The 19,093-nt window shown below is 36.4% G+C and overlaps 1 protein-coding gene across 1 annotated transcript; it reads left to right on the top strand.

The window, feature by feature from the left end:
* Nucleotides 1–809: 809 nt before the first annotated feature.
* Nucleotides 810–19,000, top strand: abcg2d (ATP-binding cassette, sub-family G (WHITE), member 2d). The gene is made up of 15 exons (XM_059341864.1): nt 810–1,024; nt 2,453–2,512; nt 3,976–4,090; nt 4,908–5,060; nt 5,684–5,841; nt 6,839–6,990; nt 7,177–7,278; nt 7,982–8,232; nt 10,734–10,816; nt 13,713–13,802; nt 14,501–14,622; nt 15,126–15,280; nt 15,839–15,928; nt 17,019–17,131; nt 17,869–19,000. Exons 1-15 carry the CDS (start codon nt 810–812, stop codon nt 18,014–18,016), a joined length of 2,007 nt encoding a protein of 668 aa, XP_059197847.1. The 3' UTR covers nt 18,017–19,000.
* Nucleotides 19,001–19,093: the final 93 nt, after the last annotated feature.

Below are 19,093 nucleotides of genomic sequence, written 5' to 3'. Positions count from 1 at the left end.
CAAAAATAAATCGATAAAATATACCTTCAACACATTTTTTTTTTTAGCTTGATGCATAATTTCAACAGCACAGTACCAAAACAAATCGGTAATCTAAAATAATAAATTACAGGAGCCTATTGGTTTAAAAAACATGTCTAACTTTAGTTGGAGTTTTGGTGCATTTATTTTGTGTGTTGAGTACTCTTTAATTTACCTATCTTGCCATTAATGTAGAGAGGATAGTAGTGATAAAGTTGGTAAACTTTTTTCTTTTTAATTTACCTGCATGAACATGTGCACATTATACACTTGCATGATATTTTAATACCCCTTTAAATTGAGAGCGGAATAATTAGTTTGGTGTTGAAACATATAATAATAATTTGTGTGTATTGTTGCATTATTTTCCCACTGAGGTTAGTGCCATAACCAGAGTATTTATTGCATGATTATGGATGAAATATTCCACTAGAATAAATGTAAATATTGCTCTAATACGAATGGGAACATTGCATTAGAATAAATGTAATACTTCAGAAGAATAAATGTAATTATTACTCTAGTATGAATGCTGATATTGCACAAGCAAAAATGTAATTCACTTACATTAATGTAAATATTGCGCTAGAATAAATATAATTCTTCCACTGCTATTAATGTGAACATTGCATTAGAATAAATTTAATTATTGCATTAATATGGATGCAATATTGCCCCTATTCTGTGCTTGTCTGAGTAAAGTGTGCTTACGGTCCGGGGAAATTGGCTGTTTTCAACATTGACTTCAATCCGATCTTTGTGATTTGACAGGTTGTTTGCTGCTCAGGATGATGGAGAGAACCGGTCACATCAACATTGCAATGATAGAAGACATGGGCACCAACGGAACGGCCAGGTCAAAGGTCATCACAGCCTTGGACCAGAACAAGCAGCCGTGCGGCTCCACCGTGAGCTTCCACAACATCCAGTACAAAGTGCAGCTGAAGAGCGGCTTGTTCTGCAAAAGGAAAATCAGTCACAGGGAAATACTGGTCGACCTCAAGTGAGAACATTTTACAACTTCATCTGTTTTGTGTCTTTGTCAGTTGTCTCTGTCTCTTCTTCATGTACTCGTCTTTCTCTTTTCTTATAGAAAATGCTGCAAATGTTACAGAAAAACAAGACTCACATTTGCATCCATACGTTTTTGTGGCACATTGGTCAATTTTTATTTTCCCTGGTCAAGTTCAGCCGAAAAATGTATCCAACTGTTAATGATATGTTTTTACAGATTGCTCTCAACACTGCTTCATATTAATTACTTAAGCTTTTTTTAAAACTATTTTTATCAAATGAGACAAAAAAAACATCACTGACTTTCAGAAACACAGAACTGAACTGATCGTTTTTGACTGACATGGAAAAAATTATTAGACCACCCTTGTTTTCTTCAATTTCTTGTTCATTTTAATGCCTGGTACAACTAAAGGTACATTTGTTTGGACACATATAATGATAACAACAAAAATAGCTCATAAGAGTTTAATTTAGGAGGTGATATCTAGCCATTTTCCATTATCAAGAAAACCATGAAAAAATGGCAAGATATCACCTCTTAAATTAAATTAGTTTTGTTGTTATCATTGTATTTGTCCAAACAAATGTACCTTTAGTTGGACCAGGCATTGAAATGAGCAAGAAATTGAAGAAAAAGGATGGTCTAATAATTTTTTCCATGACTGTATATTGTAATAATTGTTGAGTTTTGAGACTGTGTTACAGTAAAAGAGCAGCGGTCCTTTGTTGCAATTCAATATCACTCATTGTATCTTTATCCAAAGTGGAACAATAGTGAATGGACTCTTATATTAGTTTCTTTCTGATGGTATTAAATGCAGCTGACATTTCCCATGGAAGAATGAATCATTTCACACAAGTTTTTGGGCCTTTTCCCGCCTCAGTGTTAATTATATGATATTAAGCATGGTTTCTTGCATATAATCTCTCTGATGCACTAAAGAGCAGTCTGCCAGGGAAACGAATTAAACACTGTCACGTGATCCTCTGCCAGGCTTTTATTCAAGTATTTTAATTCCGTTTTATATCACTGACTCTTTCTGGTGCTTTTGTGTAACCATTCTCTCTGAAGTTAAAGGATTTGCTGTTGAATTTTTTACACCAAAGAATAGATTTTTTTTTTGTAATGTTAGAGTTAATGATATCCGTAGCAACTGCTAAATCCTTTCATGAACATTATTTTATTTGGGATTAGGGAGGAAAATTAATTTAGAAAAAGTGCTCTGAGGAAAATGAAAAAGTGCTCATCACATATCAAAGAATCACATTAATCCCCCTTTTTTTCTGACTCCCAACATTTGTGTCGAAAAACTGAATAAGTGAAGTGAAGGTTTATTAAAATATGTTCTGATCTTTGCCTTTAAATTCATTTAACCATGCCGAATTGGTTACAGAGAGTGTTATTGTGTTGCAGCGGGATTATGAGACCTGGACTCAACGCTATTCTTGGACCGACTGGAAGTGGAAAATCTTCGTAAGTATCACTCCAAGGCATTCTCCCCCCCAACATACAGGCAAGTTGTCAGTGGCCCTACGCTTCATGTACCTTTCTAGCCAGTGGCGGTTCTAGACCAGTTTTACTGTGGGGGCCAAGGAGGGGCCAGTGTTTAATCAGGGGGCACATTAAAAAACGACAAAGATGATATTTAAGCATTCAAACCCTTTATTTTATTTCTTTTTTTTAAATCTCATTGAAGTATATTTGGAAGATACACATTTTTATATATGCACAAGCTTGTATTGCACAATTAGACTATCATATAATGTACACATTCTGGGTTCCTTTTGTGTACAATGAGATATTGTTCGAACAAAAAAAAGGTAAGAATTGTTCAGTCATTCATCATTATAAATGTATCATTTTATTATTAATTTGACACAGATCAGAAAACACAACGACAAATCAGAAAACACAACGACAAATCAAAAAAACACATCAGCAAATAAAAAAACACAACAACAAATAAAACAACACAACAACAAATCAGAAAACACAACGAGAAATCTAAAAAAAACAACGACAAATCAGAAAACACAACGACAAATCAAAGAACACAACATCAAATAAAAAAACACAACAACAAATCAGAAAACACAACGACAAATCTAAAATAAACAACAACAAATCAGAAAAATTAATCAACAATCAGAAACAATTAGACTATCATATAATGTACACATTCTGGGTTCCTTTTGTGTACAATGAGATATTGTTTGAACAAAAAAAAGGTAAGAATTGTTCAGTCATTCATCATTATAAATGTATCATTTTATTATTAATTTGACACAGGGGCCACAGCAGGGGCCAAAGGCTTCTTTACAGGGGCAGTGGCCCCTGTAGGCCCCTGTGTAGAACAGCCACTGTTTCTAGCATCAGTTTTGCATGAGCAGGACTGCTTTAAAGAAGGAGGTAGTGCAAAGAGTGACAAAGTCTGCATTTGGAGCAAGTCGGAGTGGATAGACTGGTCAAACAAACACAGAACTTTTACCCAGGAGACCAGTGTTTGTGTCCCGCGGTTAAGCCAAAAGTCTACATTGTCTTAAATACATAAATTTCTTTTGATGAGTTATTTTTGTTGTTATCATTATATTTGTCCAAACAAATGTACCTTTAGTTGTACCAGGCTTTAAAATGAACAATAAACTGAAGAATACAAGGGTGGTCTAATATTTTTTTAACCAAAACCACAATCACTTCCTAAACATAACCAAGTAGTTCTACTTCCTAAACCTTAACTACAGTCTCATGACGTCTATTTCCAGAAGTCTATCCGACTACTCTGCATGTTGAAAATAGAAAATATGCTAAAGAGGTTCCCAGTGCTTTAGAATGTGATGCCAAGGGGAGAGATGTGCTGATCCATTAGAAAAAATATGTTTAAAATGGTCATCTGCATTTGTTTTAGATGCTTTTTTTAATTTGTTTTTTACATATAGATTCTTGGATATTCTGGCTGCAAGAAAGGATCCTTCAGGTCTCTCAGGAGAAGTGCTCATTGACAAAGCACCACAGCCTCCAAACTTCAAGTGCCTCTCTGGATATGTGGTTCAGGTGCATTTGAATTACTTTAACTATTTAAAATTGCATGAACTGATTTATTTTGAGTCCACCTGTAAATATTATTCTGATATTCACTTTCTGGTTTGGTCTCCACCAACTCTTGATACAACTGTCCGGTTCTTCAGCTGCTAAATTTATTAGAGCTTTTTCACTGAAGACAGCTGCCTCATATCATGATGGTGCATTCACATGCTTCTTGGATGTTCCCATTTCCCAAGTTCAGAGGTTGTTCTTTCTTCTTCTCTGTGCTCATGAGCTTTCAGCTGTAATGTGCAAACAACATGAAAACCACAAAGAAAAGATGCTGATGCGGTTTAAAGCTTTATATTAGTGATTTTATACCAGATTTGTACCAGTACATCCGAATACATCCCATAAAACTATTAAAATACAGCTTTACTTGACCTGTTATCAAGATTATTGCTAAAAAATAACTTTTATAACTCACTAGACTCTATACATGGACAGCAACTAATTGTCATAGCCTCATCCATCCATCCATCCATTTTCCTCCGCTTATCCGGGGCCGGGTTGCGGGGGCAGCAGGCTAAGCAAAATACATATGAGAAAAAAAAGTATATGCAATACATGAATAATAAAAAGTTGCATTAATGCAGCATGAATAAAAACGTAAAGTTGTGTGCTGTAAAACTAAAAACATGAGCTACAAGACATTAAAAACCTTGTTAAAGCTGCAGATCTTGCTAACTAATTCTCTGCATTGCAGTTTTGTGGAAATGTAGACTACCAAACAAATGATCAGCCTCGTCTCTGACCTTTGACCTCAAGCTCTTGTCTCTCTTCACAGGAAGATGTGGTCATGGGCACCCTGACTGTGAGGGAAAATCTGCGTTTTTCTGCAGCCCTGCGGCTGCCCAGCTCCGTGCCGCAGAGTGAGAAGGAGGCTCGAGTCAATCACCTCATTACAGAACTGGGTCTCACCAAGGTGGCAGACTCCAAGGTAAATATACACACATGATCTCACAGGAATCCGTGAAATAGCCACGGATTTGCTTAACTCAAAATCCGTGGAATAGCCACGGAATCACTCAAATTTCCGTGAAACTAACACGGATTTCACTACAATGCAAGTTAATGACAGTCATATCCCGTGGCTATTCCAACATACAAAGTGATTATGTACATTCACTGAGTGAATATTTAGAAAATAAAACATATATTTCTCGCTAGAAATGTGATCAAAATCCATTTTTATGCCGAAACTAAGTCAAAATATTGATTTTTTCACAAAAAATGAGAGAACTGTCCGCCATGTTTTTTATTCTGACCACCAGAACCTTGAAAGTCACGTGACTTGGAACAAACCAATAGGAAAAAATATCCATGGAATAGCCACGGGATATGACTGTCATTAACTTGCATTGTAGCGAAATCCATGTCAGTTTCACGGAAATTTGAGTGATTCCGTGGCTATTCCACGGATTTTGAGTTAAGCGAATCCGTGGCTATTTCACGGATTCCTGTGAGACCAGGTTCAAATATACACACATGCCCCAATTACTTATCCAACCTTCAAGACATCATCCGATGGTCACGACTGACGTGGGCGGTTTTTTTTCTCAGGTGGGCACACAGATGACCCGGGGAATCTCTGGAGGAGAGAGGAAGAGGACAAACATCGGCATGGAGCTGATTATTGATCCTTCTGTTCTCTTTCTGGATGAGCCGACCACAGGATTGGACGCCAGCACAGCCAACTCTGTCCTACTGCTGCTGAAAAGGTTATAAAGAAGCTTCTGTGCCATTCCTCACATTTATCAATGGATTAACCCTCTTGTTATGTTCGTTTTTTCAGGAACAGGAATAACCCACGGCGTGTTTAATTATCCAAAAGTGTCAGAAACCAAAAAAATCCCAATAAACATTGTTTTTATTTAATTAATACTTTTAACCACTTCAATCAATATTTAGTGAAATGGTGTTCTTTACCTCTCAACGATCATGGTTCAATGAGGATAATTCACTCTGTTTTCCATAAATAAATCTATGTTAAAACTTTTTTTATGTACATGGGAAAGACCTGCATATAAAATACAATTGTTTTACGTTTATTTTTTTTAATTGTATTTTACATTTTTTTTTTTATGAAAAAGTACTTTTTATTTTTATTTTCAAACTTTGAAATGGGTCAATTAACCCGCAACATAAGAGGAGGGTTAAATTCGGAGTTCAGTCTTCAGCTTTGTCTTCCTTAAATTTTAATTAATAATCAGTCTCAAAAAGTTTCAAGATTTAAAACCACTTATGTAAACATTGAATATACTGTTAACCCTTTATCGGGCGAAGAACTGTATTTGGTAACTTCAGTGGATATCCAAAATAAAAAATAAAAATATTTCAAGAAAAAAGTTGCAAATTTACTAGATTAAAGTGGCAAATCTAGAAGAAAAAAAGTCGCAGATTTAAGAGATTTAAAGTGGCAAATCTGCACGAAAAAAGTCACAGATTTACAAGAAAAAAAGAAAAAGCAACTTTTTTCTCGCAGATTCACCACTTTAAATCTCATAAATCTGCACATTTTTTTCTCACAATTTTTTTCTCACAATTTATTTCGCAAAATATTACCCCCCCTCCCCCGGGTCCGTATGTTTTTTTTTTTTTTTACACATTCTGGCTGTATGTTATATCCTCCAATATTCTCTAGGGTTGAAATTTGGACTTTGCAAGTATTTCAATGAGTGCCCTATTAAGGGTTAAACTGACTATTTGTCATTTCAGAATGGCCAGTCTCGGAAGAACCATAATCATGTCCATCCACCAACCAAGATACTCCATCTACCGACTGTTTGACACTCTGACTCTGCTTGTTGGTGGTAAAATGGTTTACCACGGACCCGCACCAAACGCGTTGGACTACTTCGCCAACATTGGTGAGTATGTCCAAACTTATTATTACCACAAGAAACCAGCTTAAAACATCTTTATACTGTTCCTGATGTTTTAATGTCACCTGGAAATTCATGTAGATGGTTGTGATTTATTCTGAGATATGGCAATAATTGAATCGGACAATAAAAAGCAACTTCAAACTTGGATCATTATTATCTGTATCCCAGGCTTTCCCTGTGAGCCCCACAACAACCCAGCTGACTTCTTCCTGGATGTTATTAATGGAGACTCCACCACTACAACCATGACCAAAGTGCACGGCTCTGAAGGTAACGCCATTAAAACCCCTCTACGAATAATGCTGTCAAAAATATGTCTTAAGCAACAAATGTCTGTCTTTGTAATAGGAACGATTTGTAAACATGTAAAAGCATTTTTTGTACAAATAAAAGTTAAAATATAGACTTGCTTTTAATCCCTCATCCTTACTTACTGCTGAAATGTGTGCTTTACCTGCATACTTGTAGATTAATTTTTTTAGATCACAATGCCACTTTGTATTTGATCAGTGTTTTGTACATCAAGGAAAGGTCACTTTATTAGGTACACATGTTTAACTGCTTATAAATATCTAATCAGCCAAACGTGGCAGCAACTCAACTCATTCAGGCATGTAGACAAGAGATCTTATGGGCCAGAGATTTGGTCCAAATCATGTCAATATGGATCAAAATCTCTGAAGAATGTTTCCAGCAGTTTGTTGAATCAATGCCGCGAAGATTTAATGCAGTTCTGAAAGCTAATGGGGACCCAGCCGCTACATCTCGGTATTTATGTAAACATTTTTTGAAAATGTAAAAGTAAGTAACATGTTTCGCTCACACTGTAAGGGTAAATCATCTTCCATTTCAATTTGAACGTCAACACCATGATTTCTTTTATCCAATGCTAAATGTGATTGTTGGCGTCTATTGCAGAAACAATGTTCCAACAATAAATCTGTCATTTTCCCGCTGTGTCTCTTGTGACCAGATTTGGACTTTGAGGAGCTCAGTGGCTCCAGGAGGAGCATTGAGGAGCGCCTGGTGGAGGAGTACAGGAACAGCAGCTACTCCAGCGACACCAGAGCTGAGCTTGACCGCATCATCCAGGAGAAGAAGTGCATCACATGCTCAAAGTCCCGCACCATCACATACAACAGCTCCTTCTTCCACCAGCTGTGTTGGGTTCTCAAAAGAACCTTCCAGAACCTAATGCTGAACCCACAAACATCTGTGGCCCAGGTACAGAGTAAATGCTCATTACTCACTTAACCCTTTATCAGGCAAAGAACTATATTTGGTAACTTCAGGTAATATTTCGAGAAAAAAGTTGCAAATTTACTAGATTAAAGTGGCAAATCTACATGAAAAAAAGTTGCAGATTTAAGAGATTTAAAGTGGGAATCTGCGCGAAAAAAGTTGCAGATTTACGAGAAAAAAGTGGGGAAAAAGCAACTTTTTTCTCCCAGATTCATTGGGATAGATTTGCCACTTTTATCTCGTAAACTTTTTTCTCAAAATATTATTTTCGTATGGTTTTTTTTACACATTCTGGCAGTATGTAATATCCTCCAATATTCTCTAGGGTTGAAATTTGGAATTTGCAAGAATTTCAGTGAGTGCCCTATTAAGGGTTAAACCAAAAGTTGTTGTTTCGACTTTTGTCTGTGTGTTTCGCAGTCAGAATCTAACTTTCCTGGTTATTTCGACACCACATGAATACAGGACAAATGCCCTGTCCCACAAAATTAGCAAAAGTGGAAAAAAAATTCTGTATCCGCCCTGTGATTCGGATCCACAACAAAATATATTGGGTTCTTCCTTGGCTCATACTTCATCCTTCCACCAAGTTTCATGAAAATTGTGCTAGAAGTTTTGCTGTAATCCTGCTGACAATCAAAGACACCCAACTGAAACATAACCTCCTTGTCGTAGGTTACAATAAATGTTTCAAAAAGCAAAAACTACTCACGGCACAGCATTTTTATGGTATTTATTGATTCAGTCTCAGCTTTTTGCCATTCAGTCTCAAGTTCCAAGTCTACAGCTCTGGCAGATAAATGTGAAATGAATGTCTCAGTTTTCTGTTTTAAGGTTAAAGGTTTAGGTGTGATGTTGTGCCACTATAACCTTTCCCCTGTTTGATCACACAAGAGTGAAAACAGCAGAGCTATAGTCAGTGTCAGTGCTGTTATCATCATGAAGAGGATGCATAGACAGCACTTTGTTGGGGTCAAGCCTTAAAGCACTCATTAGTCACCCCATGGCGGCAAAATGCCGTCAGAAGTCTCCTCACTTTAAGAATTATTAACAGCTAATTGGCCCTAAATAAGTCAAAATAATCCTACAAGAGGGGCTCTACGTGGCGTGGGCGCCGTAATCGGCTTTGGTGACTGTTGTGACCCTACTCTTGCCTCTTTGGGCTGGGATCTGAACTGATATCATATCTGGCCAAAGCCCCTTGGCCCTGCTCCGGGACTCATCACATGATGGCATCATGACCTATCACTCCACTGCCCCGCTTTCACATGAGGGCCTGTGGGGAATGAGGTGAAAAAGGCTCAACCTTATTAGCTTATCCCCTCACCCTGGGAACCGCTTAGTCCCGTCATAATCTGTAAATTGTTAGGATTAAAACTTGTGTCGCTTTCACTTTTCTCACTCTTTTCTATCATCTTCCCCCACCACCACCAGTTCAGGTTGTTCTCTCGTTGTGGAGGAGGAGCGGGGTGTCCACTTGACCCCTGACCCCCAGACACATTGGCTTTTCTATCAAAGAGATCGCTGCTTAAGTTTTATTTCCAGTCTTCAAACATGGCCCCTGAGCCTGACCTTTGATCAACCCAGTTCCCTCATGGTCTCCAGCAGTTGTTCAGCATTTTGTCTTTCAATTATCAATGTATACAGACACAACTAGAGTGGGATTGTGCAAACAGCTTCTTCTTCTTTTGGGTTTTCCATCAGAGCAGAAACAGCTGATCAGTCATGTGGCTTAAATGTTTGCTACGTCAGAACTTATTCGGAAAAAGCATTTCTATCTCCCGTTCAGCGCATTTACTATTTTTCCGAAAAAGACGAAAACCACCTCAAGCTTTTCTCATGCAATCTTCAAAATGCACATAGTAATTCATTGATGGAATTCCAATTTTTTTTTCTCATAGACTTCTATCCAATCAGGTTTTCTTTTTTCAGCCAGTGGAGCCAGCCCCCTGCTGGTCATTAGAAAGAATGCAGATTTATGGTACTTCCACTTTAGCCTCCCTCTTCCCTCTTCTTCTATACAGTCATGGAAAAAATTATTAGACCACCCTTGTTTTCTTCAATTTCTTGTTCAGTTTAATGCCTGGTACAACTAAAGGTACATTTGTTTGGACAAATATGATGATAGCAACAAAAATAGCTGATAAGAGTTTAATTTAAGAGCTGATATCTAGCCATTTCCACGGTTTTCTTGATAATAACCAAGTATTTTTGTTTGTCCAAACAAATGTACCTTTAGTTGTACCAGGCATTAAAATTAGCAAAAAATTTAAGAAAACAATGGTCTAATATTTTTTTCCATGACTGTAAGAGGATGACCATAATGAAGGACATAAGCTGAAGGTCATTGGTCCGACAATAAATTTGTTCTTACAATCATTGTTATAGTTTTCACCCTGTATGGGCCAATATATGCTAATTTGTACAATCAGAACATTTGAAGATGGTTGTCAGTGTCTCTATTAAGTTTTTTGTCTGTGTAGCTGGGAGTCCACATATTCCTCGGCCTCATCGTAGGCGCCATTTTCTTTGGGGTCAAAGACGATCAGAGTGGTATCCAGAACAGGTAAGAGACCTGCAGAAAAATAAACTGTACATGTCCTCAGAAAACCTCATATCCTAACTTCTATCCTATCCTCTGTAGATCATTCTACAATTAAAAAATAACTCCTACTGGATATTTTATAGGCTGATTCTGTTTTTTTTTAAAGACTCAATGCACTTAAATGTGTTTTCGTTCTTGCATTCAAACATTTTTCAAACATTACAGGTGCATCTCAATAAATTAGAATATCATAGAAAAGTTTATTTATGTCAGTAATTAAATTCAAAAAGTGGAAATAACACATTATATATATACGTTACACACAGAATGAAACATTTCATCCCTTAATTTATTTAATTTCTTCTAATTATAATTGATTATGGCTCACATTTAATGAAGACCTAAAATTCAGTGTCTTAAAATATTTTTATAATAATACAAAAGACAAAAAGTATGTTTAATATGGAAATGTTGGCCTCTGAAAAGTATGCCCAGCTATATGCACTCAATACTTGGTTGGGGCTATTTGACTTGAACTACTGGAAATTTACTTTTTTATGATATTCTAATGTATTGAGATGCGCCTGTATTTAATTTTTTTGAGAGAAAGGGGAGACAATCATCGCTTAATTAATTATATAATAGTAAGTTAAATATATAAAAACCACTGTTATCCCCAGACATTCACTCTAACTCTCAGGTAGCAAAAACAACCAGTTAACCAAGACTGTCAAAGATTTAGAAATGCACATTACATACATTTTCCCAATATTAATCATAAAGTCTCACTTTTTTACCTATTGGTATTTATTTGTATATATTTAATTGCGACTGGGACAACTTTTGTAGCTTCCACAGCATGTTTAGGATGCACAGTCTGAAGTTTGCCATTTCAGTCTGTACATCTGTAAAAATGTGCACAAAGATTTAATATTTTTTTATGTGACTGTACAGCTTGGGCATATTGATTGTAGCAACATGTTTCCGAATTATTGTTCAGGTTTTTAAGTCAGTCACTTGCTTTTAATAAGGAAGTGTGAAAAATAGGGCGATTCCTGCATGGCTAATCCTCTTACCATGTTTTATTGGGCACAACCTGGTACTCACAAGTCTCCTTCTTATTTTGTGCACGGTTCAGTGGAATATAAGGACCTAATGTCATTATATTCATGGTCAATGCATAGGCAGTATAGCAGACTCAGTGTATGCGGCTTAAATGTCTCAAGTCTTTCACTCCTCTCTCCTTTTCATTGGCTGCAGGGCCACAGTGGAGTCAGTCACCTTTTAAGTCCCTCTATGTACATATGGACCACAGCACAGTTAGTACCATAATCTGTTTGACTGTTCTTTAGCCAACTCGCCCTTTAGAGTCAACTCTTTGTCAGTGTAATCGGCAGAGCTATTTCATTTACATAATCATGTTTCATTCACTCAACATAGATGGATTTTCAAGCAATGTACTTAAAGGCACAATGAATAGGATTGTCCCCAAAAAAACAACAATGTATGGACTCGTACAAAAATAATCCCTCTCCATCATCACTCCTGACCCATAAGAAGTGTGTGGAGGTGTCTGTATCTGCCTGTATTTTCTCTTTTGTTTTACTTATGCTTTGTTCCGTACATTTCAAGAGCATCAGCTTTTGTGCACTCTCTAACCTTCCTCCGCATGTGTCAGATCGTAGGCTCGCAATCCGAGAGGAAGCTACAAAAATGGTGAACATGGCAGCGAAAAATGCAGATATAGTGCCAAGCAAACAAAGCTTGTTTCATATTAAAGGGATAGTTCCGGATTTTGGACATTCAGTTATATGGAATACTTGCCAGTAGTGTACGAGCAGATAAAATATTTAAGAAAAAATATAAAAGTGCATTATAAAAATGTAAAAAAATTTAAAGCGAGCTGATAAAATATTTTTTTTAAAAATCAAATACCAAAGGAATAGTAAAAGTAACTAGAAAATTTCCTCTGGGGAAATTTTGAAAGGGCCAAACTATGCCCTTTAACCTCAAAATGTGTGTGTGTGTGTGTGTGTGTGTGTGTGTGTGTGTGTGTGTGTGTGGCGAAAATCGCATAAAATTACCTGTGTGTGTGTAATTAAAATCACATAAAGTTACCTGTGTGTGTGTTTGAAGCATGTGTATGCGTGTGTGAGGAGTGTGCGTGCTTACGTGTGCGTGTGTGTGTGTGTGTGTGTGTGTGTATCTGTTACTGTAATCACATCAAAGATCAAAGGCAATCAGATCAAAGCAATCAACAGAATTAACTGGCACCTGTTCTGGCATAGTGACAGCAGAGGTAGACAGACTGAAATTTCTGGCCTCGAACAGAAAGCATTTTTGGCAAAACCATAATACCTATCATTGATCCAACTTCACTTTGAGCGTCCTGAGTTCTTCCTCAACGTCTACATATGATTTTTTTAAAGAAAAATTTAAAAATAGCTTTGTTAGAGCGATCTAAAAAAACTGTTCCATCTTCCTTTTTTCCGAAATCTTCCTGCGTTTTTAATAAAACCCCGAGCCCCGAGCACTGGTCCCTACAGCTATTGCTGTATGGGACCAGTGCTCGGTGCGATTGCCCCGAGGCCCTAATAATAGAAGTAACAATGCAGTATTACTAGTACTGAAAGGCAGTGGCAAACAGAAAAGTCTTCATTCTTGATTTAAAAGAGTTGGCAGGATTGTTCCAGCAGTCCAAAATCCCAAACTGTCCTTTTAAGGTTTTTTAACAAAACGTCAAACTCTTCTCCTAAAGTGCAGACAATCAGATCATGCAAACAAGTCTGAAATTAAATTAAATAAATAAGTATTATTAGTAGGTCTCGATTGACACCCAGAATATGAGATACAAATGTTGCAATAAAAGCCCTCAGAGAGACTCAATGATGGTTTTATTTTGCTGTTCTTCTTACAGGATGGGCGCCCTCTTCTTCATCACTACCAACCAGTGTTTCAGCACTGTGTCTGCAGCTGAGCTCTTCATCATCGAGAGGCAGCTGTTTGTGTATGTACTCATGCAGACAGTCTGCATCTCTGTGGATAATTCACCAGTGGCGGTTTGAGACCAATTTTACTGTGGGGGCCAAGGAGGGGCCAGTGTTTAATCAGAGGGGCACATTAGCACACTAAAAATGGCAAAGATGATATTTGAGCATTCAAAATCTTTATTTTAGCTTATTTAAACATCTATTTTAAGTATATTTGGGAGATACAAATACATTGATTGAAATAATGAGACTCACCAACAATAACAATTTTTTTGTATGACAATGACATTTCTCATTTTTGTGCACAATCACTTTTTCTTCATTTTGAAAGTGAAGTATAGTCAGAATGATCTATATGATATGTACATGTACATATATATATATATATATATATATATACTGTGTGTATATATATATATATATATATATACTGTATATATATATATATACACAATATTTTATTGCACAATTAAACTATTATACAATGTACACATTCTGGGTTCCTTTTTTCTGTACAATGAGATATTGTTTTTAGAATTGTTCCATTGTTCATCGTTATAAATTGATCATTTCATTATTGATTTGACACAGGGGCCACAGCAGGGGCCAAAGGCTTCTTCACAGGGGCAGTGGCCCCTGTAGGCCCCTGTGTAGAACCGCCACTGTAATCCACCATAACATACATTATTACTTTTTGGTTGTTTTCCTGTGACAGGCACGAGTACATCAGTGGCTACTACAGAGTGTCCGTCTACTTCCTCTCAAAGATCCTGTCGGACATCGCTCTGCGCACCGCCACCTCCGTTATCTTCAGCTGTATCGTCTACTTCATGATCGGTGATCTATAACTAATTCATGTTTAGAATACTTAAGATTAAGGTATTTGAGCACTAGATCAAATACTGGATTGAAATGCTGCCAGTTTACGGCTGCATCTCAATAAATTACAACATCATAGAAAAGTTTATTTATGTCAGCAATTCAATTCAAAAAGTGGAAATAACACATTATATAGATCCATTACACACAGAATGAAACATTTCATGTCTTAATTTATTTAATTTCTTCTGATTATAATGATTATGGTTTACATTTAATGAAGACCTAAAATTCAGTGTCTCCAAAAAAATTTAATATTAAAAAAGACCAATTTTAAAAAGTATGTTTAATATGGAAATGTTGTCCTCTGAAAAGTATGTCCATCTGTATGACTCAATACTTGGTTGGGACTATTTGACTTGAACTACTGGAAATTGACTTTTCCATCATATTCTAATGTATTGAGATGCACCTGTAGTTCGTAGTTTAAAGTATGTGTGTTTGTGTGTGTCCACGTTTAGGGCTGAAATCCACCGCTGCAGCCTTTTTTATCTTCACGCTGACTGTGACTCTGGTGGCCTACACAGCGACAGCCATGACCATGGCCATCTCAGCTGACCAGAGCGTCGTGGCTCTCGCCAACATCTTCATGACCATCACCTTCGTCTTCATGATGGTGAGAGATGCAGACCATTAATTAACAAGTAATAAGGCATTGTTCTCGCTTTAGATCCGGTAGTTGCAAAAAGCATAGTTAACTTACAGTTAACTTATAATAGATGAGCAATAAAGTATATTTTAATATCAATAAGCAAACAAAATAAGATTAATAAAGGCATGGCAAAGACATAATGGGTGGGTCATGGGTGTTTGTAATGCCATAATTAACACTTATATAAGCTTATAAACACACAATAATGTTAATAAGCATCTTGTAAGGCCTTATTACTTGTTAATTAATGGTTATTACAAGGACCTTAATATAAAGCGTTACTGAAAACTCTATATTCGAATACTGATTGGTTGAATGAATACTGATTGGTTGAATGAATACTGATTGGTTGAATGAATACTGATTTGGATGTCAACTGAGGCAATGGTTGAAACTTTGGAGCATTTGTTTTCCCCCATAGTTATGTATAAGTAACACCTAAACGTTTTCCTGCTGTGGTGTTAAACTGTCAGTTGTAAACAAATAAAAAATAAAATCTTCAGTCTGTGTTGTTGTTTTCAGATTTTCTCAGGTCTGCTGGTGAACCTGCCGAGCATCATGGACTGGCTGGCTTGGCTGAAGTACTTCAGCATTCCTCGCTATGGCCTCGCAGTAAGTCACAATTAAAGGACGGTTTGGACAGCAAAAACTGCAATAAAAGTAATAGTAAATCTATATGTTTAGAGTTTAAGAGAATAAAATTGATATGAGGTGAGTTTGATACAAAGACTGCGTCCTGTGAAACTCACAAAACTCAGATCAAACTGGGCAGCGCTGATCAAATATGAATCAAGATTCTGTTACTATGTTGCCTATTCTTTTCTCTCAAATGTATTCAGAAACACGTTTTATTTGACGTTTTTTTTTATAATTAGCTGTCTTTTATTTCTGCTTGGAAAAAGGCCAAGTACCGCTCCAAGTTGGAAGTGTCACTCAGTGGTAAAAATAATATCTAAATTCTGTCGCTTAACCCTTTATCAGGCAAAGAACTATATTTGGTAACTTCAGGTAATATTTTGAGAAAAAAGTTGCAAATTTACTAGATTAAAGTGGCAAATCTACAAGATTGAAAGTCGCAGATTTAAGAGATTTAAAGTGGGAAAAAAGCAACTTTTTTCTCCCAGATTCACCACTTTAACCCTTAATAGGACACTCATTGAAATACTTGCAAATTCCAAATTTCAACCCTAGAGAATATTGGAGGATATTACATACTGCCAGAATGTGTAAAAAAAACATACGAAAATAATATTTTGAGAAAAAAGTTTACTAGATTAAAGTGGCAAATCTACAAGAAAAAAATGCGTAGATTTATGAGATTTAAAAGAATCTGCGAGAAAAAAGTTGCTTTTTTCCCACTTTTTTTCGTAAATCTCTGACTATTTTGGCACAGATTTGTCACTTTAAATCTCTTAAATCTGTGACTTTTTTCTTGTAGATTTGCCACTTTAATCTAGTAAATTTGCAACTTTTTTTCTCGAAATATTACCTGAAGTTACCAAATATAGTTCTTTGCCTGATAAAGGATTAAACTCTCTCATTTATATAATTAGTTAAAATGTATAAAAAGCCCTCCCCGAAGAGTTGATTTGCAGAACATATTCCTCCATAAATCTCACAGATCAGCATGAAGTCTAGAGTCTGATCTGTTATTTTTACTCTGATCCACTCATCATTCATGTATTATATTGTCCATGTTCAGGCTTTGAAGATCAACGAGTTTGTGGGTTTGAAGTTCTGTGACGAGGCCGTGATCCGAAGCACCAACATGTCAGCTGCTGCGACAAACTGCAGTGTGAGCACAGTCGGCCTGACGTGAGTAAACCTGCATGTTCTGGTTCAGTGGCGGTTCTAGACCAGTTTTACTGTGGGGGCCAAGGAGGGGCCAGTGTTTAATCATAGGGGCACATTAAAAATGGCAAAGATGATATTTAAGCATTCAAAACCTTTATTTTAGATTATTTAAAAATCGATTTTAAGTATCTTTGGAATATACAAATATATTGATTGAAACAATGAGACTTACCAACAATAACATTTTTTTTTGTACGACAATGACATTTCTCATTTTTGTGCACAATTACTTTTTTTTAATTTTGAAAGTGCAGTATAGTGAGAATGATCTTTTTTTTAATATATATATATACACAAGCTTTTATTGCACAATTAAACTATTATGCAATGTACACATGCTGGGTTCCTTTTGTGTACGATGAGATATTGTTTGAAAAAAAAAAATAGGTAAGAATTGTTCTGTCATTCATTGTTATAAATTGATCATTTTGTTATTAATTTGACACAGGGGCCACAGCAGGGGCCAAGGGCTTCCTCACAGGGGCAGTGGCCCCTGGAGGCCCCTGTGTAGAACCACCACTGATCTGGCTGTTTCTTCGTGGTTTTTACCACCTCAGTGACAAATCTGACATTTCCAGTCTAGCTGGTCCACCATGCTTCATGTTAAAAGTGTTTTAAATCACAAGCATCATTCCACTTGACAAACAACATTTTAAATATTGATATCTAATGTGCAGCTGGGACTTGTGTTATTTCAGATGTACAGGTGAGCAGTATCTGGACTACCTGGGGATAGAGTACAGCACCTGGGGACTGTGGGAGAACCACGTGGCTCTGACCGTTATGACGTTCATATTCCTCATCATCGCCTATCTGAAACTCCGCTTCATCAAGAAATTCACTTAAATGTGTGATCATGCATCTTTTATTTTTTATTTTCTGTAAATCTCACCAATTAAGGAATAGTGAGACACATTTTTTTTTCATTTTTGCATTATGTTCGATCAGACAACTGATACCACTGTGATGCAAGTATGGAGCAAGCAGGACTGGAAGCGGGAGGGAACAACTAGCCTGGCTCTGTCTAAAGATCAAAAATAGAGTATCTTGTTTGTTTAATCCTTACCCTAACAGAAATGTAGAAAGCAATTCTGTGTGGCTTTTCTGTTGGTTTCCCTGCAACCTCGTGACTATAAGAAGTTGCTTCATCTGGCTGTTGTTGGTCAAGACAAAGTTACAGCATCTATCTGCATATAGAACCACAAATTGTTGGTTTCGCTTCATTGTGTATTTTTGAACTTTGAAAATAGTTATTTCTGGGGTTCTGGTGTAGCCAGCAGCAGGCCAAGACTTCTTCCATTTGCCAGTCATTGTTTACAGTCTGATTAACAACTTCATTAACTTCTTGTAGGTTTTAACCCATAAGAACCCAGACCCAGTTATCCTTAAAGGATGTGTTCTATAAGTGGACCACATAGAACAGATTTCTGATGTTTTTTTAATCTATTTTTTTTAAATACTACCCCTAAATGTCAAAGATCTGTGATGCGACATATATGTTACATTGAGCGTTTATGGTATTTATGTTTATATTTCTTATTTTAAAATAGAAAAAAAAATAGACACATTTTCTGCTTACAGAGACACAAATTTGCATTTTCTTTGCGACTCCACAACATATATCAAATTTGTGACTTTAATTTGTTCAATAAATATGGTCAGAACAAGTTAAATGCAATACAGAATTGTTAAATGGGTTTAAACTTAGCCTAGTAACAAAAAAATAAGCATTTTCAAATTAGCTACTTTTTCACATTTCTGTTTCCAGTCACAGCCACATTTTGGAGAAGTCACTTCTTGTCAAAGTCACATGACCACCACACCAGGGTGTTGAGTATACGTCTCTTAGGGATTTAATGAGTTAAGGTGAAGCATAAAGCTGAATATGGGAGATTCTAGAAGATTTAGAGTATTTGTTACACG

Source organism: Centropristis striata, chromosome 1, assembly GCF_030273125.1.
Source record: "Centropristis striata isolate RG_2023a ecotype Rhode Island chromosome 1, C.striata_1.0, whole genome shotgun sequence".
Lineage (NCBI taxonomy): Eukaryota > Metazoa > Chordata > Actinopteri > Perciformes > Serranidae > Centropristis > Centropristis striata.
This window is presented reverse-complemented; position numbering and strand designations above follow the sequence as displayed.